The sequence below is a fragment of the Opisthorchis viverrini genome (assembly GCF_000715545.1).
Source record: "Opisthorchis viverrini unplaced genomic scaffold opera_v5_10, whole genome shotgun sequence".
Taxonomy (NCBI): domain Eukaryota; kingdom Metazoa; phylum Platyhelminthes; class Trematoda; order Opisthorchiida; family Opisthorchiidae; genus Opisthorchis; species Opisthorchis viverrini.
Window position 1 is genome coordinate 588,036 of NW_008751666.1, and position 20,213 is coordinate 608,248.

At 44.4% G+C, this 20,213-nt stretch overlaps 1 protein-coding gene across 1 annotated transcript in view; it reads right to left on the minus strand.

Moving 5' to 3' along the window:
• Positions 1–5,889: 5,889 nt before the first annotated feature.
• Positions 5,890–20,213, minus strand: part of T265_00950 (hypothetical protein) — a gene marked incomplete at both ends in the record, with an annotated part of 34,913 nt that continues 20,589 nt past the window's right edge. The window contains 8 exons of the mRNA XM_009164865.1: positions 5,890–6,280; positions 6,807–7,046; positions 7,645–7,917; positions 11,247–11,419; positions 12,176–12,371; positions 15,418–15,576; positions 16,752–16,958; positions 18,568–18,796. Coding sequence (XP_009163129.1) covers positions 5,924–6,280; positions 6,807–7,046; positions 7,645–7,917; positions 11,247–11,419; positions 12,176–12,371; positions 15,418–15,576; positions 16,752–16,958; positions 18,568–18,796 — 1,834 coding nt within the window. The remainder of the gene's footprint in view (positions 6,281–6,806; positions 7,047–7,644; positions 7,918–11,246; positions 11,420–12,175; positions 12,372–15,417; positions 15,577–16,751; positions 16,959–18,567; positions 18,797–20,213) is intronic.

The window sequence follows — 20,213 nt, forward strand, 5'->3', positions numbered from 1 at the left end:
GGGGTTGGACCTGGCTAACGAGTAACATCATCACGGACTTTCCAGGCCAGCGATTCATCTTCATCCCACAATTTTCTGCCACATCAAGCCTGACCGGCCAGCTAAGATATTAGGAAATGCTTCTGTCTAGAAGTCAGAGAACCTCCCTTTGGTACCCATAACTTTGACGGAATTGGCGAACAGGGAAAACGGTCCAGCGGTACCTTGAAAAGCGGCCATAATGGGACTTGAGGTTTTCCCACCTCTGTGGAGGTGGGTGGGTTAGCCCGCTTCGAGTGTTGGAAAATTTCACGGAAATTGTGACGGCTCGCCGAACATCTTTCTCACAACGCTTTTCCAGCTGTATATCAATTTACGCCATTGCTTATGAGCAAACTGGAGAACTCGGTGGTCTAAACGCTGTCTGATCGTCTGGAAACCGATCCCAAACTAGTAGTCGCTTGAGACGTTTGACCCCGTGGTTATCATCGATATTTCGCAACACTTTCCAGGAACTGCTCTAGTTGTACGGTTACAAAAAAGACAAAACTTGTCATCGCACAAATGATATTACTTATATTCCGCTTTCAAGCGTTTGGTCATCGGTGATTTCGTAGCGTAGGAAGTAGCGAGTAGTGTTAGTCCGAGTACTTTGTGGACAATCGGAGTCACCAAACCTGCGAGTAGAGACGGTGAGGACGTGTAGTACAAGCCCGAACACAACATACTGTAGACAGTCTCCTCTCCCATTTCAAATCCTTGTCGACGAAAAGTTTGCCTAGAACATACCATATCACATCAAAATCAACATGTCCTTCGTCAAGTCGCACTTGTGGAATGGCTGCATCTTCCTAGCTCGTGGGCGTAAACCTTGAAGAATGTCACATCCAGTCAATTGGCGTGCCAGACTCTAACCCAACCTTGTGCTGTGTAGGGTTCACGAAGATTGCTGGATCCAATCGCATCTTATTCTGACTCGAATCACAGATCGGTTAGTTCTAATCCGCATCTGATGTACAACCCTGGGAACAGACACCTTTTTGAACCAACCTTAACCACTCCATGGAATTTTTTCCTCGTAACAATTGGGCTTCAGTTGAAGTCATCAGAAGAAGAAGAAACGGCAACATGAGTGTTAACACTGGTGTTTGATTGCCATACAAACATAAAGTTTGTCTAACTGTATTCCAAGCCTTAGATTAAAAGGAGGAGAAAGTGAATATGTGCGGATCTGGTGCTGGCCTATGTCGAGTATTCTGAGGCGCGCACATCTCCAGACAATCTGAAAAGAGACCGACAGTAACGCCACTAACATTGATCACCCGCTACTTCTTGCAACGTCTCCAGCCGAGCGCGGCCATGGGGACCCCATCCAGGAACGCGTACAACACTGTAACTCGAGGTTTCCACCATTCTGAAGAAGGCATGGAGAAAAACACTCATCTCACTAGTCTATGTCTCGGTATGCGTATCACATGACCGAGCCACGGCGGTTGATGGTGCTATGGGTGTTCCGCGTCACTTCATTATTAATCTGTTGACGCCTTAAAAAAACTAGTGACGTTTTGGAGGCATCGGTGGAAGGTGGTGGCTATCAACAAGTATCCAACCAAGTAGGGAAGCTCTCGCTCTGTAGCTCAACACAGCACCCACCTGCATCCCCAGGGCTGCGCAGTCGTAACGTGGAAGAGAGCTAGTTCAATTACAACACTTGCGTGCTGATCCTCATTTCTAACGACAGCAAACATCAGTTCACGGAATCCAGCGCACGAGCAAGAGCCACGTGCTGTCTTGCTTTAATGCGCGCAGATTAAAGGCGGAAAACCAGGACGGCGTTCGGGTTTGAAAACGGAGTTTAAGGCTGTTACTGAAGCCGGAGGCACATATGCTGCAGCTGTGATGCACGGTGAACAAAGCGTCGGCCCCAGTGTTCGGATATGCAAAGAGAGTATTCAGATTAGGATGGATTAGGCTAGAAGAGGGAATACGTGAAAGTGCCTTTGATTGTGATAATCCATCAGGCAGACCGGGATTTCGCCTTGTTCGACATGCCAGCAGGGGTCTTTGCAGTCTCCTCAGTCGAGCATCTGCTTCGGACTTTTGAAATACTCGCTGAAGAGTGTGAGCGACGCGTTCCGCCTGGCCGCTCGACTGGATGAGATAGCCCTGAGCGGAAGTCAATTACTGCCGACAAAACCATGCGAACGCTGATGATGTGAACGGACTGCCGTTATCGAGTACAATATTCCGTCCTAATGACAACCGGATGAACACTCGTCACAGTTCCAGGATTGTAGTGGCAGTTGTGGGGTTGTTCACTGGAATAGTTTCTGGCCACATGCTATAGACGTGGACTGTGGTCTGCATTGGGATGACATCTCCGGAGATAGGCAGTCGTATGGAAATCTGGAGGAAAGTTGAAGGTACTGATTTCCAGCAAAATGTGACGGAACTGCGGTGATGTGAGCCCAGCGGGGAAGACTCACAATGTTTTCGGTAGTGTACATCCTATTGCGCTTTCAGAAAGAGATGCATGGACAGCTTACCAACTTTCGGGTAATTCTTCAGTGTCAAGGTCTAATTAACGTTATCTGTGTCTGCCTGATAGGCTAGTGACAGAGAACATGGAACACCTAACGTGGTCCAGTAATGACTACTGTGCTGTAGTTAGGGTATAAATACAACGCACAAACGGTCCCAGGGATATGCACTTAGAAAGTAGAAGAGTGTATTCGGCAGGGTACCACCAACTATCAAGGTACTACTGAAACGCTCTGCTCCTTCCCATCCGTATAATAAATAGTTCGTGGCCTGCACACCGTCCAGCAATAATTACCTAAGTGCATCGGTGGCGAGATTAAGAACTCGCACTGTGCCGGTCGCAATAACGACGGGGAAGTCCGAATTGTTGATGTTAAATGCATTAATATGCTGGTAATGAAACCTAGAATCCACCATCGGCTATGATGGAAGCAGCTTTATCATGCAGGTGGTTGTATATTGGACCCATATTATCCGGTGTTAAATACTGGTCACCCCAGTAAAATGGTGTTAACGGGTGAACCGAACATTTCACTTGTGTTATTCGTCAGCCTTACAGGTAGACTCGGATCGAGGAGAAACCCAGTGTCCCACATTAGTGCAACAGCCTGTCGGATGGATCGACGTTTTGGAGCAGTTCCTCCCCTGGATTCATCCGGACAGATAGCCTAGTAAACAACTGAGAGGTGTTACGTCTCCAACCTGACTCACGTTGGCAACCACAATAAAATGAATGCCAGACTCCCGGTTGTGGACGCGATAATCTGGTGTCTTTTACCAGCGTTAGCTAAGTTATTCGACACGAGTCAGTCTTCATAGGTGTTGCTGTAAAAAGCTTTCCAGGAAAACATGGTGTGGTTCCGATTAATCATACACAAGCGATCGTGACAGAACATTCGGAGAATCAAGCTTCTGGTTGCTTCTGGGTACCATCAGGAAGGTCAGATTCCTGGAAGCAACCCAGAACGCTGGGAACCTACTGAGACCCTAAAACTCTAGCGAAATTTCAATAGGCACCTGCTACACATTACTTCATGATTACAACAGCTTCATGGAGCATCGCAACATGCGTTCCAAGACATCCAAACTTGCGGATTCCCTCTGAAAATACAGACTTACACAATGGCCGCACCCGGGCTATTCATCATGAAGGCGTGTGCTAAAGACTGCAACCGTCTTCGGGGCAGTGGTAAGTTGTTCGCTATGACTCGTATTGTTTCATTAGGGAAATACTTCCACCCACTTAATCCTCGCAACAGACCACTTAATTCACAGAACTTTATCGTATATGGAAGTAAGTTCCAATGACTGTACCGGGAATCCCCCGACTTCTGAGAAGCGTAGGGAGGGTATACTGCAGTATCAATCAGCCGCCTCCACGTTTCTCGGAGCTCAGATTCGAAAACACCGCAGAACGGGAGACTCCGATATAAATCAAAGTAACCCTTTCAGTGTTCGTCTAAATTTTGGGTCTCGACTTATGCTCCAAACACATTCTACTATATTTGCTTCTGTTCTAACACATCCCAGGGACATCTACGAGGGATATCCTGATCAACCTACCGAAATGACAAAGGGCAGACAGTATGACTTTGCCAGTAATCTTGAGCATGTTTTTTTCAGGGCATTCAACTTGAATCCTCCTCAAACGAACACCGGTGCACTTCAGTTCCTAATAGCTTGGATCACGTCTTAAACAACCACAAAATCATTGTTCATTTGGTGTGTACCATTCATTGCTAAGGACGTGACGCCTTCTGGATTGCTTACGTAGCCCTGAGAAATACCCATAACCTACTCCGTCGAGTACAAAACAACGGGTTGAAAACACTGTCACAAGGCTATGAAACGCCAACTGGGTATAGCAGAATTGAGGTTGCTGTTGCACACGAATAACGAATGAACTATACCACAAGGTTGGCAAAATACACTCTTGCAAACAAATTTGTTTTTTCGGAAGACCTGGAACCCAGCTGAATCTCTCGTTTATCATTTTTCCAAGCAAATGAATCTGATACACCAGGCCGCACCATGTTTCAGTTGGTACGAGATTCGAGATATCGCGGTACAAATATAGACGTAGTGCACTACTCATAAAGTCGCTGAAAATTCTTCGACAGCCCACGACCGGTTTCTCCCATTTCGGGGCTCATCAGGTGGGCGCAGCCCCCGGATTGCCGTCAGACTTGTTTTACTTGAACCCGAATTGCACGCAGTTAGCGAAGTACACTCAGTTGCAAACAAAGTTGGTTGCATTTAAAAACATTATAGACGAGAGACTCAGCTGGGTTCTAAGTGAGCCCCCCCCCAAAAAAAAAACCACACTTGATTGCAAAATAGTGTATTTCGCTAATTTCCTGCGATTTGGGTTCAAGTAGAACATAAGATTGACGGAAACTCTGGGACTCCACCTACCTGATGAGCCCCAAGAAGGGCGAAACCGGTCGTTTGGATGTCGACGTTTTCAGCAACCTTCTGAGTAGTTTAGTGCGTCTATACGAAAATAAAAGTAGATTTGCTTGACAAAATAACTGTTTCATTGTTCTTGAGAGCGGTCCGTTGGCAGTGACTTGATATGCATGTTTAACTCAGCAAAATCGGATACTCACTCATCGGTTGTAATGTTACATGGGTCTGTTTGTTGCTGCAGAACGAGTAACCTACAGCAACGTTCTTGGAAGGCCACCTATGGGAAAAGGGATTCACACACCACAAACTTGTTTGCGCAGATTCTTCTTCAATGTGTTCTTCGAGGAATAGCAACCATTCGTCCTCAATAGCCATTCACCAGAAGTTTCGTCTGAATGTACACCTCTTTGTTATCACAAAACACTTGGAAATCTACCTCCAGGGCTAACTATTGAACCCTAATTGACCCATGTAATTCCCTGGCCGCAAGATACCGGAAACATTAGGCATTTCGCTGTTCAGCTTGGAATTTTTAACTCGGGAAACTTTGGCTAGGTATGTTTCGGGAAGTCGAGATGATGTTGTACTGGTATGAATCAGGAGTAACAAATGCTACATGTGTAACAGTGTATGCTACTAATGAACTATGTCAGTAGTCTATGCTCTGGTGTCCAAGCTCTGCCCCCGTATCTGACGAAAGATGAAGATTATTGCAGAAAGTATGGAACCGCATCTCCGATTTCGTTTGCTATTGTTTAGTAGTTAACGAACGCCCAGGGAAGTCTAAGAGGACGTTTGAGAATGTAGATGAGATGTTTACTTCCGTGTCTAATGGCTTGTAACTGCTAACCAACAACTTCCTAGCGAAGGGCTTTCCCCCTTTCACATGTAGCAGTTGGTATTCTGGCGAGACGAACCGCTGGAATGAACACTTTAACAAAGACAGAACTTTCAGAAAGTAGGTGGTATTCAAATATACAGAGATACATCACGATCAATGCCGATCTCGGTAGGTGTGACCTAGAGACAAGCGTGGCAAGATTCGCATGCACATCAATTCTTGAAAGAGTAATTTACAGGCATATGGCATGCGAACCGTCACGACTTGCCGGCTGCTTCGACAATACTGGCACCAAACACGCGAGGTGGCTAGTAGTCCACATTTCTCACAAACACAGGCGTCGTACACATCACTGGAGGTTAGCAGACGTTCGACAAGGAGTTGGGAAGTTCCATAGGCGATGAAGCAGTCACGTTCCATCTCACCAATTCGCAAACCACCTTCACGGCTTCGGCCTTCGGTTGGCTGGCGAGTAAGGGCAGTCACTGGACCACGGGATCTAGCATGCACCTGCAAATTATTGACAGGATGTTAGAAGACGAAGCAGTAAGAAAAATTCCAGGGTGGTAAACAATATTAGTGAGTTAGAATGGGAAGACCATGTACATTGTTCGTACAACCATTGCGGAAAATTAGGTACAGCATGCAACTCTGTTATGGGAACGATGAGGAAACTGCAAGTCACGCCCTTATTGAAATTTTGTTAGGCATGGATTGCGCAGTTGTCATGGTGCATTTGCTTGCGCGATAGGTCCGGATCGGTTTCACGTTATCCAAGAAGACCTGATCAACGTACGCTTCGGGGGGCGCGGCTGTTATTCATGTTTAGAGTTCAAACCCATGTTTTGCGTAATCAAGCAGAACCCTAAAGAAGGTTCTGCGGGGCAAATTGAGTGCTGGACATCAGATCACATACAATCCCGGTTACCAGCCAGCAACAGAAGCATTGAAGGTAGGTGATAGTGCAAAATTAAAGATTGATGGGCGCGGAGTCATCAGTTTGACAAACAAAATGGACGAATCCGAACAAACTAACCTTGTCCATAACCATGTGCTTCAGTCGCTGGTAGTACACTGGACCAAAGTAAATATAGGCCTCCAACGGGGCACCGGTGACACCAGAATACAGTACCTCTTTCCCTAGATAGTGATGACCATGTTCGATTAGTACGCGAGATAGGGACTCCGCGGAATCTCCGGAAAACGCCGACCCATCACGAATACGTCCCTCAATTGCACCGGCCTTACTGCCGAGAAGCTCCAGAAGCTTACCGACCTGTACAGCGAGACNATGTTCGATTGTACGCGAGATAGGGACTCCGCGGAATCTCCGGAAAACGCCGACCCATCACGAATACGTCCCTCAATTGCACCGGCCTTACTGCCGAGAAGCTCCAGAAGCTTACCGACCTGTACAGCGAGACAACATAAATCATTAATTTAATGTCCGATGAGCACTCACTTGCAATGTTAAACAGAGCAAATGAATCACGACGGAGCACATAAAATTCATGGGTCAGCATAGGGCCGAAAAGATCGGGGCGTTTGATAGCCTGTACTGGAAATGGCATTTCCGGGCTAGTGTGAATGGCCTCTCATGTTATTCACACGCTTGAAGTAAAGCTATGGGTGGTCAATTCTTACATTTGGATGTCAAGGTAACATTAAGTATTCATACAAATGGAAAGCCTTGGTAAGCATCACCAAACCTGGTTTATATCACTTGATTGTATGATAGCCAGGTAGCTCTACTGCGCGCGACCACTGACATTCCAGTTCTTGCTAGCCCGAAGGCATTGGCGCTTAGTAACCGCAAATGTAAGCGAGGGATGAGTAATGAAAATATGAAAATACATCAATGACGGCGCACCTACCGTCATGCGACTCGGAAATCCGTGAGGGTTCATTATCACATCGGGAACAAGACCATGCATTGAGAAAGGCATATCCTCCTGCCGGACAATCAGACCTACAACGCCCTTCTGTCCGTGGCGACTAGAAAATTTATCACCAATCTCCGGGCGGCGTGTCTGCCGGAGGAGGACTTTGACCACTGCCTGGTTTCCTTCGGACGTCGAAAACATAACCTTCTCCACATAGGATGGTTCGATTCCTTTGTAATCAGCTGGACAGCGTCGAAATTCCGTCTGTTTTTGAACGGGATGCAGATAAACATGGAACGTAGAGTAGCATAATTTTCCAAGTGTAATCAGCTAGTTGTTGAGATACAGATAGACGCACTGTGATTTCTCACGTTCTGGCTTATCAAAGATCATCGCTGGCATTCAGAAACAGGGTAAACGAATGGGGTTAAGGCTTTGCATCCTTCGCAGTTAGAAGGATGACATGCTGCTAGGGTCTGTTTGTGTTGTACTGAAGCTTTTTAATAATGGGCTTCCACCATATAATCAACTATAATTTGGTAATGAAAGGCACACCCGAATGAGGATTTTGATTAAGATCTAGAATGCCCATAAACAGCTTCGCAGCGATGTACAATACCCTTCCACCACGAGAAAGTGCCTCCACCAAGACAAGTAATCTGGTATGAAATTTCGACCCGTCGCAATTCTCTCTTAAGGAAAAAATCACATAAAACCAAACAGCCAACACTTTGATCGACCAAATGAGGGACTTACTCGGCAAGGGATTACAGTATAAAAGATATACTCTATAGTTTGCATTTGAAAGGTCACCATTTCAAATTGTTGTCAATAATATATATCGAAACGCAAACCTCCCTGTCGGCAGTTTCGAACCCCAACGGCTGAGCTGTCTTGAGCTCAGATGTGCAATAACACTGAAAATCACAGGAGTTCAAGCCAGCCTGGCAGAACAGAAATTTCATTGCCCTCGCGTACAACCCGTGCGAAATGGTTGTTGCTAGTCACCCTGACAACATGGGAACAGTTTCACATCTTGATTTCAATCGAACGCGGCACCACAATTGAGGAAAACTGACGGACATGTGACTCATTAAGAGGGAACCAGGAATAAGTCAGCTGTGACTGGCTGAAGATAGTGGAAGGATGAAACAGGGGTTGTGCAGTGTTGCAAACAGAAATTATCTCAGCTGGATCAATTTGGTAGTATTGTAGGAAGACTGTGAGAATAACCGCATGCAAAAGGGCATTCATCTAGATTCCTCACAGCACTGCACGCACGGCCAAGTCTATATGCCCAAGAAACCATCGCCAAGTGCATACCTCTTTTTAAGGATGGTTTGTCAATTCTCAGAAACAAACGGTTAACGATAAGCAAGCTTATCGCTAGGATACTCGACAAAATCAAGACTGTTCCTCCTAACAGTTCAAATTATTCTTAAGGGGGAGATTGCAGTAAGATGATACCGTCCATATACAGCAACGAAAAGCTGCATGCATCTACAATCGTAATTAATGAGTGCATGAAGTGCTCTCAAAACCACTTTAGACCGGAAGGCCCGTGGTTCCAACCCAGCCCCGACATCTCGACTGCTCCTCTACAAGCTGGCTGTATCGCAGCCCTTGTGTTTCCTTTGTGAGCGTGGTAGCTAGGTACCGAAAAGGTGTCACAGTTGACGAAGTTTATTACATGACCAGCCAATAGAAACACAGTGGTCAACCGATGGTTGTAACAGTAAAATAATTCGGGCATGAGTTCGACTACATTCCGCATAAATCCATCCTCGAATTTCTGTATCCCTGGAGAAGTTCAGTTATTGCGACATAGGAAAGACAATAAACTCTTCCCGCCGACGCACACGGACTGCATACCTAAGGAATGTCATTGTCGTAAATAGTAATGGTCGCTTTGTTGTTGGACCCCAGTAGGTTTTAGGAAACAAGAGTGACTCCACTAGCATTTCGTACAGACCATTTTCACCAATTAGTAATCTCCTCTAATTTTAGCAAAAGTGGCTCGAGATTCGAACCAGCAGAAACGAATAACGTAATCCAAAGCGGAAACAAGCTAACGTGCGCAAAAAATCGATCTCAAGACGACAATTAGTGATACCAAACCAAATGTATTCGAAAGTCCTTGTCAACTCACAGATTTGACATGGACCCGAATTTTATAGATTACGTCAGTTAGGTGAGTTTTTTAGAAGCTTTAATTTAGTTCCATAGCGCTCACTTCAAATGAATAAATCCAGAAACAAATGTAGTAATAAATGAATCCGCAGATTGCTAGCTCCAAGTTTATCGTAAATTCAAAGCGCAAAAGCACGGTAAATAAGGCAAAATGCAGACCTCAGCATGCAAAACTAATCTAAAAAACGCACAGCTGGAGCATGTAACATGGCTCAATACATTAACAACACGGTTACGGTATCGAAAGGATCAAAAAAGGCACAAACCACTGTGCACAGAAGTGTGTATTGTTCTACTCATTATAGATATTACTATAGGTCCTCGTGGATGAGTTCACATGAACATGATGACGCCATGCTACGGTGTACACATGCGTCGTAAACATAAGGCTTGTTATGTTAACTTAAAGGAAATTGAAGTGCAGGCATTCCCAGAATATCATCTGTTAGACTGGAGGTAGGAGCCTATAATAAATGGTATACGTGTGAGATATGCAAGATGATCAGGGTCACACGCTGCAAGGTGACGCAGTGAAGATTTCGGCCTAGATTTCCAAGACGAGCATATATTACCATACGGGATGTCCACAGTCAACTAGCCCAAGAGGATGCTGAAAATATACAGGAATAATGGCAAGGAAACTAAATTTCTGTGGATGGGGGAAAACTCGACGGTCGTTATGCCTTCAGTGGCTTGTATCCCATCCACAGGTCTTGCCAAACAACGCGAATCTTTACAGCCCACGCGCGAAATTCAGATGTCCGTCATGATTATTATAAGGAAACCTCCGTACTCTGTGCAGTAACGTTGTGCAAACCAATGGTCTTGAGGTCTATGCAAAGGCCCGAACAGCAGCTACGAATAGAGACATATCTGCATATCAATCATATCATATCATATCATATCTCTGACGGCTCGTAGGTCCTTTGAGGGAACAATTTCCAGTCTCGCTATTCTATAAGTAACCTACTCAATTCACGCACACAATTAAGAACCTTGTGGAGAATATGACCAAGAATATGGTTAAATTCCGACAAGCAGATTAAGGTTGGCTACATTGCAAAAACAAATCGAGATCATGGGCGGCGTACTAACTACCGGCCTGCCAATTTTGCCGACTTAGTTCGTCCAAGTAATTATGCTTGCAAAGTCAAGCCACCAGTATAAAAGTAACAGCAAAGGGAACAGATACCCTAGTGTAATGTGATACGTCAAGGCACAGTTGGTTAGTGTGTGTAAGCAGAATGTACTGACAAGCTTTCATTGATTTGGTGGCCTATAACAGCCGGAAAATTGGGTTTTAAAAGCCACTGCATTTATCGTCACACCAAAGCACAGAACTCAGGTATCGGTAGAGCTATGGTTGAGCAGACAAAATAAAACGAACATGCAGGGATGCGTACCATTGATTCATGAGTCCCACCGTGCAGACCGAGCTGACCGGCGTTGTCCTGTGCAGCATTTACTTTGACCACAGGCATTTCCTTATTTATCAAAATCTGGCGGTCGGATGCGCGTGCACCAACAAAGGCTGTGCCGTCCGCTTGTAGAAGTTCATCGCCCCGTCGTGGCAGACCTGTTTCTGAAGGACGGGTATTGAAGATAATGGGTTAACTGGTCAAAACCTGTGATAAACCATTTCAACATCTGCTGCATACATTCAGTTCGTAGGGAATGTGCAATGTGATGTTAATAAAGGGTGGAAAACAACCGACTGAGCAGGTGCGCAGGGATCACAGAGCGATGCGACTGATAGGCACGGCTTACTCCTACTCTGTGTCCGAAAAAAGAAAAAAAACACTTACATTGTACGATGAGACGTACGAGCACACGCATTAGTTAGGCCGTTTATCTATCGCATCACTACCTTATCAATAACTGAGATCAAGTGAAAAAATAAGGACTTAGAAACGAGTAGCAAAAAGATTGTGGATGTATTCGGACCACGCACAGTTATCAGAAGAACAAACCTCAATTTCCTCAGTTGTGGCAAACCAAAGATAGAAAAACAACCGGACAGCGATGGGACTTCATTGTCCCCAATACAGAATGATCCTAAATCAGGGTATTAAGAACAGAACAGCAATGAATTAAAGAACAATTCAGGAACAGTTCCAGCGCTGTATTTTGAGCTCAGTCGTCGTTGTAAATTAGGCTCCCCTCTTCACCTCCACTGATAACCCCAGCTGTTTGGGCGAGTTGTGCGATAAAGTCACTTTGGAAGACTGGTCCAGTGGTTGAGAACATATATTCAAAGCACTCCTACTAACTCCAAATAGCACAACGGCATTTGCAGATTCAGGGTAGGGTTGAAATATTTGAGAGAACTTACCTCGGTCGACACTGGGCCCCATCAGACGGTCGTAAACGGCATTCTCATGCATCTTTAAGTGCACTCCGGCACGTCGGTAGACACAAGCACGAGCAAAGCCACGGTCCAGAGAAGCCCGGTTAACAATGAGTGCATCTTCAACATCATATCCTGAGTAGGACATAATGGCCACAATCGCATTCTGTCCAGCTGGTAGCTGGGAGAAAAGGACAAAAGAATTAAGATGAAGAATTTGCAAAAGAATTCTGGCAGTCAACAAAAGGAAATTCAACGGTCGCGCTAAACTTGCGATGTGGTTCCCACCAATTTACGGGTCACTTAGTATTCAACTTTGAACTAACAGTGTTTTATTACGGAGTTTCGATGTCGCAGCACTAACCCAAACCAATAGTTATGTAGAGTCTGGGCTTTTCAGTGTACTCGGAGGGGAAAAGAGTTTCTCAAGCATAGGGGAGATAAAACACACCGCGCTGGTTCGGTTGCAAACATTCAGAAAGAACATGAATCCCTGGCAATATTTTTCCGCCGTCGGGAAAGATGGTACACTTATCCGAATATCTGTCTCGGAAACAATAGGGAAGTAATTCCCATGTTATCTGGGGACTGGGCCGCATTAAGTTTCGACGATGATTGGCAGAGATTGGTGAAGAAGCATACGAAGAGATAAGTTGATTTCGCTCCACATCGAATAGGCTAAACCACAGGACTGGAATAACCAGTGATGCCGCCGGATTCAAAGGATACTCGAAGCCCTTATATGTAGTCATCGGACCACTTCAGATCCAAAATGGAGACGGCTAAACTGCCAAAACATCATTGATACCTTGTTTATACTGCATCTGGATAGACGAGTGTCTAGCGGTGATGACTAGCCAGGCTGCTTGCAAACCCAATGCAGGTAAACTCATTATTAAGAGGATTAGTTTTTTTGTATCCAAACCAATTTCGGTTGAGCAGTCTCTCTCTGTCACCCCGGCAAAATTGTTGTGGTTAGCCCATGACAAGGAGGGAAGTATGGGACCATACTTTGGTTATTAGGCTTCAATATCAGCAGTGTATAACCTTAGCCATACGAGAATCAATTCACATGTGAAGCGAGCCGGCTACTACTTATCCACAAGCGCGCATTGAACGCATTCGAATCACCACATGGGAACGGGGAAAACGATTACGTTTGGGAGATTGTAGGTTCTTAGCGTAACAACCTGAAAGTCATCGAACCATTCTTCTGGCTGTCCACTACAAGTAATTGACAGAATATCTCCTTCGTTCGGGGGGGGGCATGCGAATAAAGGGTTTCCACAAAATTTTCACGTGACCTGTCTACTATTGCACATAAATCTTCATTCTCAGAACGAACGCCGTCAAGAGTTACTGTGACCCAATTACGCGGATTCCAACTAGGAACACTCCATCCCATTTGCCAAAACACAGCAGCAGACGTGATAAAGGTACCAATAGAAACAAACTCGAGCGGGTCATGCGGTCAGCCCGAGTGAGGTGCTTTCCGCCAAGATTAATCTCAACCTATAGGCCCACATGGATCGTGTCCTGAAGACTAAACAGGCGACTGCGCAGTTTGGTCTAAACACTAACGTGGCAAGGACACTTTCTATATACAATTGCCCTTTCAATTTGCCCTCCTCCCCATCGAAATCTGGACCTCTTATTCTGAAGACAGCATTTCGGTCCATTTCAACTGAATCGATGAAAAAAGTCCCGAAACCCTAAGAATAACCACAAAATTCGGGAATTTCCGATTCTACTATTCTCCGAAAAATTTCACATTATCAGAAATTGGAGACTGTGAACACTTTTGGTATGATGTTTGATTTCTGCCTAGCTATAGTGAACCAAAACATAGAACAGTCGAGTTGAGCTCTACTGGTTATCAGTAATATGCATTCCTTATAATGCCCAGTGAGCCTGAGGGTTAAGCTTCGCGTAAAAATAATGCCCCGGTAGCTTACGTGTAATACAATGAATCACGAAATCTAGCCTAGAGCGTGAGTAAAACTAGCCTATTTTTTCTAGCAAATACTTCAAACACCCACAAGTAATGTGAACTCACTCATTCCATGAACGCTTAGCCATATGGGTAAGAATGCGATCAAACAGATCAGGTCCTTAGGCGACCACGTCATGAGAAAAAGAATGCTATTGTACCTCGAGGGAGAAGTGACAAGCGATTAGCTCAGCGGAAAAGACGTCAAGGGATATTGCTGAGTTACGCTTAAGCTATCGGAGATTGCCAGTTTAGACGTCACGTTGTCGTCGAAAAGTAATGGAGCCGCACAACTTCACACGCACTATTTCCTGAAGCTCTTTTCGTAGATGATGTGTGTCGCCGTTCACGCAACCTCGAATCGCACCGGTAAAAGTAGAGTGGATTATTGTTTTCATCAGAGTTCATTGTACATAAATCCCGGTAGCTCGTAAGCTGATAATTTTGCTTTGAGATCTGTTGTTCAAACGTAAGTGCGAATCGATTCTGCCGAGAATGCAGGGACTGAGCACCAAGAGGCCGACAATTAAGGCTAGATTCATCCGGTTTCAAATACCGACTGTGGAATTGTTGGTGACGAGGAAGAGGCGAAAGTCAACCCCTTTAGATTGCTTTCAAATGCAAGGACATAACAGATGACGAACAGGTCAACATGACTGTAACGTTCGGTGAACGTTTGTTAATTCCTTCACACCTACAGACACTTCATGACTCTCATTCCACATTTCAGACACTGCTTGGAGTATAAACTTCACCTGTATTTTCCTTGACATTTACGTCGGATTTGCTCAAAGACCTGTGGTACAATCTTGAATGTACGTTCGTATTGAATCATTGCTATGTATTAACCATTGACACTTCTATTCAATCAATAACCGTTGTTTACTTATTGTTATTACAGAACCATACCGAATACAACGACAGTCTTCTCGACTTAACAAAGGACTTCGGGTGCGTATACTCAGATAGTATCTCAGCCGCATATCTTGCATCAATCACCTAGGTTCAAAGTGAAACCTAAAATGACTCTATCAAGGAATCGATATTTACTACTTCATTGTACCATTTTTACATGGCAGTAGATCTGACGACCACCAGTGAAACAGTTTAAAGGAAGGCGAACGACAAGGATCACCGGAAAAGTCGAAGAGCACCTACTAAGGTAGATGACATGACACGTCATGCTTACCCCTACAACTGTATGTGCTGAAAAGTCAATAGCATCCTTAGTTCTCACCTCATCAAAGTGCATCATTTGAATTGTCTTCGACTGTACCAGCGGCTTTTGTGGATAGACCATCTGATACTGCAGTGTGTCGAAGCGAATTTGTTGGTTCAACGCTACCGTTCCGATGGCTTGTTTACCCATAGCGCATTGGTAGGTGTTTCGAGGAGACTGTGAGTAGAAAAGCGCAAGTGGTGAGGGAACTTATTTGCGATAGATATTACGACATTACGTGAATAACCGCAACCAAGACTCCTAATGAACGGCCGAAGAAGTTCACACGGGACATTTCCTACTGAAGAGTGACAGACAGCTTTCGGAGGTAGCAGGAGTTCAAAACGATCTGGACCATTCTAATGGGCGACAACCAAGACAGCCATGATCAAAGCCTGAATGCACAGAATAAAGGCACTTACCGTGTTCTGTACTTGCGAAGTGGAGGCGTTCTGTCATTCCAATCGACGATGTGTTCATTTCTGACAATTTTGTTAGTATGACAGTGCCTACGCGTTGATAAAATATTTCACGATAAACCTTATAGAAAATGTTAACCAATTCAATTCATCAGCTATAAACCGTGTAGCATAGGCACATTGGTTGCAACTGCTACAGTTTCCACCACCGGAAATTAAGAGATGAGTCCCGGGTCCCCATCCAGAGAGGCTGCAGTTGTCAACCCAACTAAGTTTACCGTTTAGTGTTTCCATACTTCGTTGCCAGGCCGTATGCTGTCCACCTCTCGGGCGCTTCCGCTCAAAACAAGGCTGGGCAAAAAGAGCTCTGCGAGGCAAACGGTCTTCTGGCATCCGGAGTACATATCCTAACCTGCGTAACCTATGAAGCGAGAGAATAACCGGAAAACCGAAGATGGGGTGAATGAAGTAAGCTGACCAAGTACGAATGACATACAATGTGGTCCTCCAAACCAATATTCGGGCAGCCAGTATAAATCTAACTCAAAGTGACATTGGACGACAAATAAGGTTTGTTCAGGGTTAAGTGTATCACCAGGACGTAGATATCGTCCGATAGCGGTCATGTTCTGACATCCGCCAGGTCAATCCGTATGTAACAGAGTGGGAAAGCAAAGCGACTGCTCACCGCTGCCATCTCTTCTACCTCACCAAATAAGCGCGCTCCAGTAATTTGTGGTTCTCATTCTAACACTTCTTTCTCTCACTATTTTGGAAAAACCATGTGGGTCTTTTTAAAACTACAAGCATGCAGATGGAACATACAAGATATTATCAACAAAATACGCTCCAAGACCGATCAGGAACTAGTACAGGGACGTCTAGTGACATAGTTTGTGGAAAATAAACCCAATTAAACAAGATGGCCCTTACTTGATTATGGTCTGGGTAGGGAATAAGCCCGGCCACAACGCCCAAAATCGTTGCAGGATCGATTTCCATGTGTGTGTACTTGTTACCATCGCTTAGGTAGGACTCGTCCATGGCAACAAGGCAGTCATTCAGTTCGTTGGCATCCAGATACTCGATAACGCCCTTTTTTAGAAAGTCATCCCAGCTCAAGACGTTATGCACCAAATCCTGGATGAAAAGTGCACATTGATTAAGGAGTTTCTATTCGTATATTCATAAGCAGACAGGAAAAGCATCAATACTTCAGACTTGTTCAATGTGGTATCTCTACATACATGTAGTTTGCTGCCATAAAATTTTGGGTTTTACTGAGTATCTTTTTTTTGCATTTCGTTTAATCATTTCACGAGCCAAAAAACATAAAACATTTTCCCATTTACATTAAAAGCGTGGAAATAGCGAAATTGTCTGAATCTTGCTGATCGCTCAGAGGAATCTTCATGTATTCTTGAAAACTCCAAGAAAATGAACTTAGGCATGGACATACGCATGGGAAATAACTAGTCAGTCATTTTTACAACCCTTGCAGGAAAGGCACTCGTTCACTGGCTGCTCACTTCGTGGATCGATCTATATTCGGTTATTCTATGGTAAAAAATGAACCTAAATCTAATCAAATGGAGTCATGCGTGGCCGGAGCTTTTCTCCTCTACTCGCAAACTGTGTTGATGACGGCCAGTAAAATCATTTAGGGATGGGGCTATCACGCTCGCGATGGACTGACCATGCATTGTACTTATCCAAACGAACATAAATCCGAATATTTTGAAGTAAAATAGCTGCATCCCAAGAACTTTCTTCTGACTGCTTATACTAGTGACCTGACCACAGTATATTGACGGAGAGAATCAGTGCTCTTCGACCAACCTGATACACACACCAACCGCCTTGAAAGTAACGAACGCAGTCATTCGTGAATTGAGCTACAAATGAAAGATAGGTGAACGTTTCTCTGCAACGCGTGCATTGGATGTACCGACTATTGGACGGGTGCTCAAAAGGCGTTCGATACTACTCTCAAGCACAATGTTTTCATCCCATAAAATTGTTATAGTGATACTTAACACTTGACTTCAATAATCTTTGACAATAATCCGGGGCTCACAAAAGTCTCAGAACGGCTTAGTGTGACTTTGAGAGATTTCAAAACAAACACACGGAGTGTTAGAGCACAAACACTCTTGTTTGCAAATGAGTGTATTTCACATACACTCTTCTTGAGAAAACGGTACACTAGTCAGGTCGGAAGAAAAATCGGACCTTGATAACTAGTCAACGTCCAATGGCACCTGGGCGGTTTACTGTGCGTTCATGGCGCGAGCACCGTAAATCTGTAAACCTGTTCGATTGATTTAATTGACAGGCTACTTGCAAGTAGCTAAGGCGATACACGTAGCCAGAATATCATCAGAAAGCCACGAAGCCCTGTCCAACCTAACTCTCCGATTAGATCGAAACGGGTAGTGGATGTTGGTGTAAGATGCGTTCAAGACTACCAGTATTCTTCACATAAAAAATCCGACCAGAACCGGGTGACATTCATGCGAGAATCATATAGTAAAGTGTGTAGAAGGCTAAATTGATAGATTCTTAGGCGTTATCAGCCAAGTACTGCTGTTGATGAATGGCAAACCATGGAGAGGTGCCTCGTGCAGCCTAAAAGAGGAATAGCTCAGTTGGAAGGTTTTAACTCAGAAAGGAGCAAGGAATAAGTTAGGACTACGAAGTTGCTTAACTAAGAAAAAAAGTGCAACATTAATCCTTACAGGGGACTTACTTCCAACATGGCTTGCGTAACGAGTGGACGATTGTTAGCCACGACGATATAAGGTCTACATAGACGACCTCCATCACTGACCACATGAACGCAACGGTGCGCTTGTTTGATGTGAACCGACACGAAGCAGTCTATTCGTCCGGAACGACGCAAACCACGTATCAGAGCCGCCAGCTTGCCAGGTTGTTCTGTAAATCCTATGGGCTTTCCATTCACATATATAATAAATCTGGATGGAGAAACGAATACCGTAACAGATCAAAGATGAAACCACCCGGGGGGTTTACTCGTGATGTTAGAAACTAGAGCCAAAAACTACCCAAGAACAACCCCACATCCACCCGCACAAATTCCTAACCTACCGACTGTAGCACCAAAACCGACCAAGGACCTCCTTCCGAACCTCCACAGAAGCTTATAAAAAGGTAGAAGAGACTAAGCCTACAACTACAGAAACTACCAGTTTTTTAGTTTCCTTTGTAGTTGTTATGAGTGTTGTTGTGGGCTTTCTATCCTCTTCTTCTCTTTTTATATTAGGTGTCTGTACTTGGGTAGTCTACGGAGTAGGAGTTGTACTGTCTGGCTAGGGAATTATTCTTCCACATGTTTGTCTTCGGGTTTCCAGGATGTTCAATCGGTGTTCCTGGTAAGGCAGTATTTCTTATCTGTTTTTGGAAAGTTTATACAGGTGATCTAATATTTTATATACACCGAGTCCTTCGAAGGTGTGTGTGACGTTGTCTCTAATCAGGTGTCTTAGGTGTTCTTGTTGTCTTGGTCTTGCAGTTATGTAGGTGTCATAGAAATACATGTGTGGTAATGAATCTACTGGTGAAGATCCCCATCCATTCACTAGAAATCGGAACATGGTGGCTATATGGAACTCATTGTCTTGGATCCAATTTCACGTTTTCCACTCTGTCCCGTTCGTCTTTGTATCCGAAGATAGCCTAGAAGTTGAATATGGCTTTAGGTTACAGTTCCCTATGTCGCCTGCAAAGAGTAATATGTCGGAGGTAAACTTGTTGATGGCGGCGTCCCGTTTTTCTGTATTAACCATCCAATGAACTACCCATCCTGTGGTAGGGTTTAAATAGAAGTCAGCGACTGGACCAAAATAGTACAATTTTAGAGATTTTTAAAATACGAATTGCGAAAATGACAGGTACATAGTTTGTATGGTGGTAGTGGTAGTTTTTCACTGCTTACGTGAATATACAATTTATAAACAAAAGTACCGTTCCTTGATGGCTTTAACATCTTCAAGTACTTAAGAGCTTAAGTCATTGTTAGTAGTAATCAAAACAGGTAGGCGAGTCAATCTTTTATCTTCCTGGTGTTTGACATGGATGTCAAATGCATTTCCACCGAGTAGTCCCTTGAAATCATCATCATCATCATCATCAACGACAGCATCACATCAGTGCTCAACACCAATGCTTCACTGCCGTACAGCCATGACTTATTTGAAAGCCTTATTGTAAAGAAAAGAATAAAGGTGGATGGGGGAGGGACTTAGTGCTAGCTTAACACAATCATTCCGAGGTGCCTACACCTCCAGACATTCATTCAGGCAATCTGGACAGAAACTGACAACAAGAACGCCACTGACATCGGTTGGCAGCCATATATTGTAGTGTCTCCAA